The sequence below is a fragment of the Rhinoderma darwinii genome, chromosome 5, assembly GCF_050947455.1.
Source record: "Rhinoderma darwinii isolate aRhiDar2 chromosome 5, aRhiDar2.hap1, whole genome shotgun sequence".
NCBI classification, from domain to species: Eukaryota; Metazoa; Chordata; class Amphibia; order Anura; family Rhinodermatidae; genus Rhinoderma; species Rhinoderma darwinii.
The window spans coordinates 324,924,415-324,938,012 of NC_134691.1; the positions used below are offsets into that span (position 1 = coordinate 324,924,415).

A 13,598-nucleotide genomic window follows, 5' to 3' on the forward strand; every position below is an offset into this window, starting at 1 on the left:
CCCCGGTTAATCCTTCAGATGGGAATTTAGTAGCGCTCACTATCTTAACCTCCATAAGGCATCTGTCCTCTGTTTTAAAACGAGGTGTCATTGGTTACTTTACAATATAAAGAGAGAGATAACCATCAAGCTTTATGAAGGCAGTGAATACAATAGTGACACCTAAAGGATAAAAATATACAATACATATCAGTACACAAAAATGCACTAAAGAACACAAATACCGCATAAAAATTTTAATTTATAGTGACGTGTCAGTAGTTTTGATTGCTGGGGGTCCGAGCACTGAGACCCCCACCAATCGCTAAAACAAAGCGGCAGAAGTGCTCGTATGAGCGCTCAGCTACTTCATTTCTGTTCGGCTTTTTCTGGAAATCAATGTATTGGGTTACGGGCTCAATAGAATGTCTATAAGGCGGTACTTTGATACATTGGCTTTCCGGAAAAAGCCAAACAGACAAAAAGCGGCTGAGCGCTCACACGAACACTTCTGCCGCTTCGTTTTATCGATTGGTGGGGGTCTCAGTGCTCGGACCCCCACCAATCCAAACTTCTGACATGTCACTAAGACATGTCAGAAGTTTGTTCAACGTTTAGTTACCCTTTAAAGGAATTGTAATGTATTTATGATGTATGATGATACCAGTCAATCTGATAGAAAAGAATTTTAAGAACAGATCACTTTCATTTCTTGCTCATGTATTGGTAATCTATATTTCAGGTTGAAGAGGTTCCACCAGTGTCTTTTCTAAAAATTATGAGGTTGAACAAACCCGAATGGCCATACTTTGTTGTGGGGATCATTTGTGCCATTATAAACGGTGCTACACAACCAGCCTTTGCTATTATATTCTCTAAGATTATTGGGGTAAGTTTAGAACTACAGGCAAGACATAATTATCTTTCATCACTATAATTTCTCACATTTCTTACCATATATACTGATACAATCAGAGTAATCAGATGTCTCCCGTCTGTAATCCCCGTACTGTAATCATGTTTTCAGTACGTGACAGTTGTCCTGCAGCGAGGCAGGGACTCCTAGCATCGTATATAACTATGATGCTAGGAGCCCTGTTCCCTGCACTGTGTTCGGTCCGGGACTTGCGGCCGAAATACGTCCGTCAACTACGGACGTAATTAGTGTGTGTGCACATACCCTTAAAGAGCTTAGTTCAGTTATTTCTATCCCCCTTTTCATAATATTCAGAGATTGTCTAGTGACTGGTATAGTGCTAAGGGACTAGTGCAGGACAAATGTGGTGCCTATTTTCAAAAAGGGCTCTAGGTCTTCCTCGGGTAATTATAGACCAGTAAGCTTAACATCCATCGTGGGGAAAAATGTTTAAGGGGCTATTAAGGAACTATATACAGGAGAAAGTGAAAAAAATTGTATTATAAGTGACAGCCAGCACGGTTTTACTAAGGACAGAAGTTGTCAAACCAACCTGATTTGTTTTTATGAAGAGGTAAGCAGAAGCCTAGACAGAGGGGCCGCTGTGGATATAGTGTTTTTGGACTTTGCAAAGACATTTGACACTGTCCCTCATAGACGTCTGGGTAAATTAAGGACTATAGGTTTAGAAGGTATCGTTTGTAATTGGATTGAAAATTGGCTCAAGGACCGTATCCAGAGTGTTGTGGTCAATGATTCCTACTCTGAATGGTCCCTGGTTATAAGTGGTGTACCCCAGGGTTCAGTGCTGGGACCACTATTATTCAACTTATTTATTAATGATATAGAGGATGGGATTAATAGCACTTTTTCTATTTTTGCAAATGACACCAAGCTATGTAATATAGTTCAGTCTATGGAAGATGTTCGTAAATTACAAGCCGATTTGGACACACTAAGTGTTTCGGCGTACACTTGGCAAATGAGGTTCAATGTAGATAAATGTAAATTTCTGCATCTGGGTACCAACAACCTGCATGCATCATATGTCCTAGGGGGAGCTACACTGGGGGAGTCACTTGTTGAGAAGGATCTGGGTGTACTTGTAGATCATAGACTAAGTAACAGCACAATGTCAATCAGCTGCTTCTAAGGCCAGCAAGATATTGTCGTGTATTAAAAGAGGCATGGACTCGCGGGACAGGGATATAATATTACCACTTTACAAAGCATTATGAGGCCTCATCTAGAATATGCAGTTCAGTTCTGGGCTCCAGTTCATAGAAGATGCCCTGGAGTTCGAAAAAATACAAAGAAGAGCAACGAAGCTAATAAGGGGCATGGAGAATCTAAGTTATGAGGAAAGATTAAAAGAACTAAACCTATTTAGCCTTGATAAGAGACGACTCAGGGGGGATTTAGTTTTGTTGTATATGTATCCGGCTTTTTACTATGCACCATCAAAGGCTTTTGGTCAGAATACTTTGATTTTGAAGTTCCTACTTCTACGTCTGGTGTGTTCTTCGACAACTCTTGATACATATCCTGTACTCTCTACTGTTATACACTGGCATTGTGCACCTAATGCTTGGTAATAATCGTTTTACTTTCTCTGCAGGTGTTTGCAGGTCCTGCGGAAGAGATGAGATCCCAAAGCTCCATGTTTTCTTTGTTATTTTTGGCACTGGGAGGCATCTCTTTTGTGACCTTTTTCCTTCAGGTAACCATGTTTGGTAGTGGCGTATCAATTCACATCATAATCTGTTAAAGGGGTAAGACCGGTAACTCAACAGCTTAGCTCTAACTATTTAACTATCATCTGAGTTCCCACAATGCACTGCCCGCCATTAACAGGAAGCGAGCAGAATTCTGAATTTTGCTTTGGACCAAAATAAAGAAGAATATCTGTTACACACTTAAAGCTACACTTTCAGATCCCATGTCTGACCTGACCCACTTGAACGATGCTCTTTAAATAGCTTGGACTTGTGGTCATTTCTTAATATTTTCTATTCGTTCTATTACAGGGATTTACATTTGGAAAAGCAGGGGAAATTCTTACGACGAGACTTAGGTTGTTGACCTTCAAAGCAATGTTGAGACAGGTATGATAATATATTGCAGGTTAAAATAATTTACATTAAAAGGGTTGTCTGGCGTGACGTCCCCTAGAGCATATGGATAGGGGTTGTCTATAACAGAATACTCCATAAATACGCTCAGAATGCTGATATATTATTATTATGTATTGATAAGTGTCCTTTTTAGGAATGCTTATACTACTCAATAAATGTTATCCAGGGGCGACTAATCTTTTTGCTGCCTTCACACTGAGTGCCAAAAAATGTCCGAAATGGGAGGCAGAGGCATTCTTTTTCCGGGCGGCTTTTAGCCACTCGCGGGGATAAAAAGCAGCATGTCCTTTCTTGTCCGTCTCTGACCTCCCATTGAAAACCTGCGTTGTCTGTTTCCGAGTGTTTTTCACTGCGTTTTTTCCCCGCAGTTCTTGCATTAGCTGCAAAAATGCAGCAAAACCGCAGCATAAAAGCGCAGGCAGGTCAAAATCTGACTCAAAATTCCAATTTTGAGGCAGATTTCAAACTGCCTGCAAAAAAATCTCTGTGTAAACTTGGCCTTAGGTGGGGAGTTGTGATAGGAAAGAGTCCATTAATCCCCACCTTTGCATACCCTTCACATCTTGTAATCCACTGTAAGTGATACCATCAAGGCAATACTCCGAGAAATACCCAACTCTTATAGTAATGCTGAAAATGTCATGGACAGCTCATGTCTCTGTGCAGCGATGTGTAGAATATCTGCCAAATTCTGCCCCCAGCTGGCAGAGAAAGGCACTGCTTAAAGTAATGTGCTCATTTTGTCTTCTGGACAATACAACCCTGTCAGGTATAGAGAGGAGCTAAAATATTCATCAAGCACCAAGATATATGATTTACAACCTTATTAACACGGAAGAACTGAAATTAAATTTCCACTCCCGATAATCTCCTATTCCTATTAGGATGTGTGAAATATTTTTTTGATTTTTTTTTTTTCTATTTCAGGAAATTGGCTGGTTTGATAACAAGAAGAATAGTACTGGCGCCTTAACAACAAGACTGGCTACTGATGCTTCCCAAGTTCAGGGGGTATGTGTTTATATTTGACATTTCCTAAGATGTTACAGCACAAGACTGTGTGCATACAACCTTACCATTTTTTTTTTTTGTAATACATCAGACATAGTAAAATAACTGGAAATCGGGAGGGAGGGTGGGACAAGTAACGGCCAAAAGAAGAAGATGTCTACCCGGGCTTTCCTTCTAAACCCATAAAGGGAGGGGAAGAAAAACCGCCCATGCCCACCTAAACACACCCTGATAAGTCTGCCATAGGCCAAAAGCATGTATGGTGTAATTATACAGGGACGTCCCCTAGCCAACTAGCTAGAATAACCCCTTACATGCCTCCCAGTCTCTGGCCCAGCGGCTAATACGCCTGAGGGCCACCAATGAATGCCGGATGACCCTTTTTTTGGGGGTGGGCTTTTGATGCAGAATTTGTATGAGTCCCAGAAGCTCCATGTTTTACCTGTCCTTTAAAATCTGCATCGTAGTGCATAGTACAGTGTGTTCTAAAGTCTACTTCATCTGTATATGTCCCTTTTTCAAACTTACTGTGTTCCTAATTTTCTCAATGATGTCAGAAATGGTTTATATTTTATTTCATATTTTTCCATATGTAATTTAACTTATTTTACCTGTTTATTTGTATTGCAGGCAACCGGATCCAGACTGGCCTTGCTGTCTCAGAACATTGCAAACTTGGGCACTGCTACAATTATATCTTTCGTCTACGGATGGCAGCTAACCCTCCTCATCTTGGCAATAGTACCAATCCTTGCAGTTTCTGCTCTGCTTCAAATGAAAGCATTTGCTGGACATGCAAAGAAGGACAAAGAGGAACTCGAAGTAGCTGGAAAGGTGAGATATGTCTGCGGTAATATGTGCCCACTCAGTCTATATACACTTTAATATGCTCAGGATACAGACCAGGAAGTCTAGGCTTTGATATTGCATGCTGAGTTAAGGCTGGTTCACAGGGGCAGATTTCTGGCCAAAACAAGCGCCGATCGACGCTCTAACAAGACGATCGGCGCTCGTTTAAAGACCCTTGCACACTGTATAGGGGATGAACAATGACTCTAATATGATCATTTGGTCCCCATACAGTTTGGATCATTATTGGCAGCACTCAGGCTATGAGCGCTTGAAAGGCGTAAGCGGTTGATTTTATTGACCCTTGTTGTGTCTTTTTGATGGAGTATGTGCTGCCGACAACAATAAATTTATAAGCGGCATAAAAGATGCGACCAGTCAACAAACAAGCACCCGCTCTTTTGTCGGCGGATTGCTGCCCTGTTTACACGAGCCAAAGATCGGGAAAGAGTATTTATACAACTCGTTCGCCCGATCGTTGGCTCGTATAAATGGGCTTTAAGACATTTGCCTGTCCTTGGATGCACCATACTGTCTGATAGAAGTACATTGACAGAATACAGATTGCCACAAATTGTGCTTGCATTGCACTGCCAGGCCACCAAACTGAAGCTTCCCTTTAAGGAATGTTACGTAATGTGATATTGTAAAATGTGTAAAACGTAGAATATAATGTCTGGGCTGAATAGCTGTATTCAGTCTGGATAATCTTTCTCTTATAGGATCCAACCAATACTATCCTGGTGGTAGTCACTATTCAGCCATATTGCTATTTCTCAGTGGCAATATGGCTGAAGTGGAAGGATGAGACTGTGTTATGCCTGTAATTAGATGTCAGCCCAGTCTACTGAATGATGCGGGCAGGCACGGCTGGTGACGTCACTTACCAGAGTCTGACTGCCTGTCCCATTGAGAAGTAGCAGGCTGGAGGAATAGCCATGAGCCTACATAATTATTCTTTTTTATTTAAACACCCACAAATGTTTACTTCACCTTATAAGGGGCCCAAAATGGCTGCCTATTCAGATATATAATAATATAATATTACATATTTGAAACACAGAATGAGGGGAAAACTTAAATTCTTTTTTATTAAACCGATTAAAACCAGATAGTGATACATATTATTTTTTTCTAATTTGTTTTGTATTTTCTGATTGTAGAATTTTGACTCTATTTTCTGTACATGTTTATTTGGAGTGGCCATCTTGCCTGTGCAGCTGCTCTGTTAACAGCATTCAACGATGTATTTTACAGCAGCCACACGGACCATACATTTCAGTATACTGGAGATGTTCATTGTCTTCTATGGGAGAGTGTAGTGGGCATGCTCTGTGATCTGTGCAGAGATCACTGTGCAGGAAGGGATAGGAGGGGAGCTGTGTCCATCACCTATTGTCAATGCTGGATCCTATATAGAGGTATTACCTGACAGGGTATGTTCACACAGGTAATTTTCGGGCGTTTTTCGTGCCGTAAATGCCCGAAAAACGCCCGAAAAATCAGAAGCGGAACGCCTCCAAACATCTGCCCATTGATTTCAATGGGAAAACGGTGTTCTGTTCCGACGGAGCGTTTTTCGCTGTGTTTTTTTACTCGTAAAAAAACGGCCGCGAAAAAGAAGTGCAGGACACTTCTTGGGCCGTTTTTGGAGCCATAAAAAACGGCGCGAATAACGCTGCAAAAATCGCGAGTGGCACAAAACACGTCTGAAAATCAGGAGCTGTTTTCTCTTGAAAACAGCTCCGTATTTTGAGAAGTTTTTGACTCTGCGTGTGAACATACCCTTAGTGTAATCCTGCCTGTGATGATAATGAGATAACTGCTGAGAATTGATCTTTACAGAACAGGATGGGTCAGTCTATTATGAATGGTGTATCCTGTGTTATCTATATAGAGGTGTTACCTATCAGTGTAATCCTGCCTGTGACGAGAATGAGATGACTGCTGAGAAGTGACCTCTACAGAACAGGAAGGGTCAGTCTATTATGAATGGTGTATCCTGTGTTATCTATATAGAGGTGTTACCTATCAGTGTAATCCTGCCTGTGACGAGAATGAGATGACTGCTGAGAAGTGACCTCTACAGAACAGGAAGGGTCAGTCTATTATGAATAGTGGATCCTGTGTTATCTATATATGTCGGTGTTACCTGTTATTGTAATACTGCCTGTGATGATAATGGGATAACTGCTGAGAAGTGATCTCTACAGAACAGGAAGGGTCAATCTATTATAAATGGTGGCAGTGGCGTAACTACCGCTATAGCAGCCGTAGCGGCTGCTACGGGGCCCGCGGCATGAGTGGGCCCGTGTCGCCCGCCTGCACGGGCCCCCACCATGGCCGGAGGCTCCGCTTGCAGCTGCTATGGCTGCTACAGCGGGACGCAACTGAACACGACTACGGCAGAGCAGGGAGGTATCTCCCCGCTCTGCCATTAAACAAAAGACATGTATCCCTTATCCACAGGATAGGAGATACATGTGTGATCGCTGGCATTGATGGGGAGAACGGGGGACTGAAAGTCCCCTGAAGTTCTCCATCACAAACCTCGGACTTCCGGGGTCTGTGTCGGCAGCTCTGTAGAAATGAATGGAGCGCCGGTCGCGCTTGTGCGCATGCGTGACCAGCGCTCCTTTCATTTTTATTGAGCTGCGCAGACGCCGGAAGTCAGAGGTTAGTCATGGAGAACTTCAGGGGACTTTCGGTCCCCCGTTCTCCCTATCGCTGCCAGCGATCACACATGTATCCCCTATCCTGTGGATAGGGGATACATGTCTTTTGTCTTTTCACACTGTAGGTCACATTTTTTTGGGGGGTTGGGGACGCTGCATGGCGTTCCCTACAGGGGGGGCTGTATAGCGTTCCCTACGGGAGGGTGTATGGCGTTCCCTACAGGGGGGCTGTATAGCGTTCCCTACGGGGGGCTGTATGGCGTTCCCTACAGGGGGGGCTGTATGGCGTTCCCTACAGGGGGCTGTATAGCGTTCCCTACAGGGGGGGCTGTATGGCGTTCCCTACAGGGGGGCTGTATGGCGTTCCCTACAGGGGGGCTGTATGGCGTTCCCTACAGACCCCCCTGTAGGGAACGCCATACAGACCCCCTGTAGATAACGCCATACAGACCCCATGTAGATAACGCCATACAGTCCCCCCTGTAGATAACGCCATACAGTCCCCCCTGTAGATAACGCCATACAGACCCCCTGTAGATAACGCCATACAGTCCCCCCTGTAGATAACGCCTCTGTAGAGAACGCCATACAGCCCCCCTGTGGATAGCGCCATACAGCCCCCCTGTAGATAGTGCCATACAGCCCCCCCCTGTAGGGAACGCCATACAGCCCCCCTGTGGATAGCGCCATACAGTCCCCCCCTCTGTAGATAACGCCATACAGTCCCCCTGTGGATAGCGCCATACAGTCCCCCTGTAGATAATGCCATACAGCCCCCCTGTAGATAGCACCATACAGCCCCCTCTGTAGATAACGCCATACAGCCCCCCCTGTAGATAACGCCATACAGCCCCCTCTGTAGATAGCGCCATACAGCCCCCTCTGTAGATAGCGCCATACAGCCCCCTCTGTAGATAGCACCATACAGCCCCCCCCTGTAGATAACGCCATACAGCCCCCTCTGTAGATAACGCCATACAGCCCCCTCTGTAGATAGCGCCATACAGCCCCCTCTGTAGATAGCGCCATACAGCCCCCTCTGTAGATAGTGCCATACAGCCCCTTCTGTAGATAGCACCATACAGCCCCCTCTGTAGATAACGCCATACAGCCCCCCTGTAGATAGCGCCATACAGCCCCCTCTGTAGATAGCGCCATACAGCCCCCACTGTAGATGGCGCCATACAGCCCCCTTTGTAGATATCTGTATGGCGCTATCTACAGAGGGGGCTGTATGGCGTTATCTACAGGGGGGACTGTATGGCGTTATCTACAGAGGGGGCTGTATGGCGTTATCTACAGTGGGGGCTGTATGGCACTATCTACAGAGGGGGCTGTATGGCGTTATCTACAGGGGGGGCTGTAAAAAAGACACTATCTACAAGAGGGGGGGTTGTGTGACACCCTGGGGAGGGGGGGCCCCAGTCAAAAGTTTGCTATGGGGCCCAGTCTTTCCTAGTTACGCCCCTGAATGGTGGATATTGTGTTATCTATATAGAGTTATAATCCTGCCTGTAATGATGATGACTTGACTACTGAAAAGTGATCTCTACATAATAGGAAGAGTAAGTATATTATGAATGGTGGATCTTGTGTTATCTATATATAGTTGTTACCTGTCATTGTAATCCTGCCTGTGATGATAATGAGATAACTGCTGAGAAGAGATCTCTACAGAACAAGAAGGGTCAGTCTATTGTTAAAGGGGGATCCTGTGTTATCTATATATAGAGATGTTATCTGTCAGTATAATCCTGCCTGTGATGCTAATAATATTATTGCTGAGAAGTGAATTCTACAGAACAGGAAGGGTCAGTCTATTGTGAGGCTCGGTGGCCAAAGTGAAAACTGCAAGATTCCAGTTTTATATTTTAATATAGATAATGATGACATGGAAAATTAAAAAAAATGTCACCAAAAGTTAACCAAAAGTTCTTTAAAAATATGTTTAACATAAAAAACTTGATGTTAACAATAGGTCAGTTTCTGATTACATATTCTCTTTAATTCACTAGATTCCTTTGGCTGTCAATTGTATTTTCCTTCTATTATAGATCGCCACTGATGCTGTAGAAAACATTCGTACTGTGGTCTCATTAGCACGAGAGAGGAGATTTGAGGAAATGTATGATGAAAAACTGGTGGGACCTTACAAGTAAGAGAACACTTAATATATGTATGTGTGCATTTGGGCAGAATACTGTAGATGTTTGTTACCTGCCAAGACACAGTACAGAAGAGCTGACTGAACAGTCTTCTCAGAACAGATAATTCTGAAATAATTCACTGTCTCTTCATCTAGGAATTCCATTAAGAAAGCTCACATTCATGGACTGACTTTTGGATTGTCTCAGGCCATCATGTTCTTTGCTTATGCTGGGTGTTTCCGATTTGGCGCGTGGTTGGTAGCAAACGGTCACATGACCATGGATAATGTATTCTTGTAAGTCTATCTATCTATCTATCTATCTATCTATCTATCTATCTATCTATCTATCCATCCATCTATCTATCTATTTCTTTTTTACAGGGTCTTTTCAGCCATCGTATTTGGTGCCATGGCATTGGGTCAGACTAGTTCTTTCGCACCAGACTATGCCAAAGCAAAGACGTCAGCAGCTCATATAGTTAGCCTGTTGGAGAGGGAACCGCTTATAGATAGTTACAGCGCTGCTGGGCAGAAACCTGTAAGTAGATCCGAATAAATTGAACTAAGCAATCCTTCTAAGGACTTGTCTATTTACTCCTATGTTCAAATAAATCTATATCCATATCCACAAAGTAGCGTATCTACAGTGAAGGAAATAAGTATTTGATCCCTTGCTGATTTTGTAAGTTTGCCCACTGTCAAAGAGATGAACAGTCTAGAATTTTTAGGCTAGGTTAATTGTACCAGTGAGAGATAGATTATATTTAAAAAAAAACCTGAAAATCACATTGTCAAAATTATATATATTTATTTGCATTGTGCACAGAGAAATAAGTATTTGATCCCTTTGGCAAACAAGACTTAATACTTGGTGGCAAAACCCTTGTTGGCAAGCACAGCAGTCAGACGTTTTCTGTAGTTGATGATGAGGTTTGCACACATGTTAGATGGAATTTTGGCCCACTCCTCTTTGCAGATCACCTGTAAATCATTAAGATTTCGAGGCTGTCGCTTGGCAACTCAGATCTTTAGCTCCCTCCATAAGTTTTCGATGAGATTAAGGTCTGGAGACTGACTAGGCCACTCCATGACCTTAATGTGCTTCTTTTTGAGCCACTCCTTTGTTGCCTTGGCTGTATGTTTTGGGTCATTGTCGTGCTGGAAGACCCAGCCACGAGCCATTTTTAATGTCCTGGTGGAGGGAAGGAGGTTGTCACTCAGGATTTGACGGTACATGGCTCCATCCATTCTCCCATTGATGCGGTGAAGTAGTCCTGTGCCCTTAGCAGAGAAACACCCCCAAAACATAATGTTTCCACCTCCATGCTTGACAGTGGGGACGGTGTTCTTTGGGTCATAGGCAGCATTTCTCTTCCTCCAAACACGGCGAGTTGAGTTAATGCCAAAGAGCTCAATTTTAGTCTCATCTGACCACAGCACCTTCTCCCAATCACTCTCAGAGTCATCCAGATGGTCATTTGCAAACTTCAGACGGGCCTGTACATGTGCCTTCTTGAGCAGGGGGACCTTGCGGGCACTGCAGGATTTTAATCCATTACGGCGTAATGTGTTACCAATGGTTTTCTTGGTGACTGTGGTCCCAGCTGCCTTGAGATCATTAACAAGTTCCCCCCGTGTAGTTTTCTGCTGAGCTCTCACCTTCCTCAGGATCAAGGATACCCCACGAGGTGAGATTTTGCATGGAGCCCCAGATCGATGTCGATTGACAGTCATTTTGTATGTCTTCCATTTTCTTACTATTGCACCAACAGTTGAATCCTTCTCACCCAGCGTCTTACTTATGGTTTTGTAGCCCATTCCAGCCTTGTGCAGGTCTATGATCTTGTCCCTGACATCCTTAGAAAGCTCTTTGGTCTTGCCCATGTTGTAGAGGTTAGAGTCAGACTGATTCATTGAGTCTGTGGACAGGAGTTTTTTATACAGGTGACCATGTAAGACAGCTGTCTTTAATGCAGGCACCAAGTTGATTTGGAGCGTGTAACTGGTCTGGAGGAGGCTGAACTCTTAATGGTTGGTAGGGGATCAAATACTTATTTCTCTGTGCACAATGCAAATAAATCTATATCATTTTGACAATGTGATTTTCAGTTTTTTTTTTAAATATAATCTATCTCTCACTGGTAAAATTAACCTAGCCTAAAAATTCTAGACTGTTCATGTCTTTGACAGTGGCAAACTTACAAAATCAGCAAGGGATCAAATACTTATTTCCTTCACTGTATATGGTATAGAAAGTGCAATGGCACCAAGGCCCATAATTCTTCAAGCTCTGTCTGCTGCAGGAGTTCCTTCATTGACAAAACACTATTTCCATTTACTACAGTCACAGTGTGATGGGAACGTTAAATTCCAAGGAGTTCAATTCAATTATCCAACCCGACCAGATGTGCCGGTGCTTCAAGGACTGGACATTAGTGTGGGGAAGGGAGAAACCCTGGCATTAGTGGGCAGCAGCGGGTGCGGCAAAAGTACCACAGTCCAACTTCTGGAGAGATTCTATGACCCATTTGATGGAGAAGTAGTAAGTATTTATTTTATACCCTATGAGAGAGACATTACAAATCCTGTGAAATCCTTATATGGAAGTCTCAGTGCCCACGGGCATCTTCCATTGTCATTGTAATGAAACTCTGTTTTAAGTCACAACACTCCAGTCATCAGTGTCTTTCTTGTAGAGCGTGGACGGATCTGACGTGAAGAGTGTGAACATCCAGTGGCTCCGAGCACAGATGGGCATTGTGTCACAGGAGCCTATGCTGTTTGACTGCAGTATAGCGGAGAATATCGCCTATGGAGATAACAGCCGGTTGGTGCCATTTGAAGAGGTAGAAAGGGCAGCAAAGGAGGCAAATATCCAGAGCTTCATTGAATCACTCCCAGATGTAAGTCTTTGCAGTGTAGATGATGCAGAATTTTAAAAACTGCTATTTGTATGTCGTTTTTAATACTTATCCTTGGGCTAGGACTTAAAGATGACTTTTGAGCACGCTTTGATCCCAATACAATCGACCACTGCACAACAGTAATGTTTCCTTATGGATGGAAGAGTTTCATTCGACTTGCAATGGTCACAAGAATTCCAACCATGTCACATGAATGCTACACAGCCCTTTCCCCTGTTGTCGAAACGTTAAAGTTACTCGACGAGCGCGGCAACCTGGGATTTTCACCGCAACCTCTGCATGACCAGAAGTAGCTGTGAAGTAGATTCTGGCTCAGCAGCTATGGTGGCTACTAGACTAGGTTGTCTGTATATTGGCAGTACCGGGCAGGCAGTTCCAATTTTATCACGTATGTCTATGCTTGGGATTTGGAGCTCGGTATCAGAAAAACAAAGCTCTAACAGCTATGCAGATTTATTAAGACATTAAAGCGGTTTTCCAGCCTCGCTAAATCTTTTACAAACAGCTGACAATGGGATAAAATAACAAAAAAATGAATAATACTCACCAATACCCTACCACTCCCATGCTAACAATTCCCTTGTTCCCTGCTGGTCTTTGTTTACCCGACTCCAGCTTTGACGTGTCGCAAGTGGTAATGGTGACATATCGACCCCACTGATGTGTGGCCAGTTAATGTCAATAGCGGTCACATGTCGAGATGACATGTCATCGAAGGAGCCGGGTAAACAAAGACCAGCGGGGGACCAAAGAAGAGTCGGACCGAGAGTGGTAGGGGATTGGTAAGGTGAGTATTACTCCTTTTGTTATTTTATACCATTGTCAGCTGTTTGTAAAAAAAATTATAGGGTTGGACAATTCCTTTAATCAACACAGAAGTTTGGACTTAAAAATTACATGGTGTCACCAGGTGGTGATTGACTTTAAATAGGTAGTGCACTTTGAACATAAGTCAATAGT

General features: G+C 43.4%; 1 protein-coding gene across 1 annotated transcript in view; it reads left to right on the plus strand.

Moving 5' to 3' along the window:
- Positions 1-13,598, plus strand: part of LOC142652132 (ATP-dependent translocase ABCB1-like) — a 74,964-nt gene that overhangs the window by 56,264 nt on the left and 5,102 nt on the right. The window contains exons 17-26 of the mRNA XM_075827647.1: positions 722-868; positions 2,514-2,615; positions 2,923-3,000; positions 3,958-4,041; positions 4,672-4,875; positions 9,620-9,720; positions 9,868-10,008; positions 10,096-10,252; positions 12,059-12,256; positions 12,411-12,617. Of these exons, the coding sequence (XP_075683762.1) occupies positions 722-868; positions 2,514-2,615; positions 2,923-3,000; positions 3,958-4,041; positions 4,672-4,875; positions 9,620-9,720; positions 9,868-10,008; positions 10,096-10,252; positions 12,059-12,256; positions 12,411-12,617 (1,419 nt within the window). The remainder of the gene's footprint in view (positions 1-721; positions 869-2,513; positions 2,616-2,922; positions 3,001-3,957; positions 4,042-4,671; positions 4,876-9,619; positions 9,721-9,867; positions 10,009-10,095; positions 10,253-12,058; positions 12,257-12,410; positions 12,618-13,598) is intronic.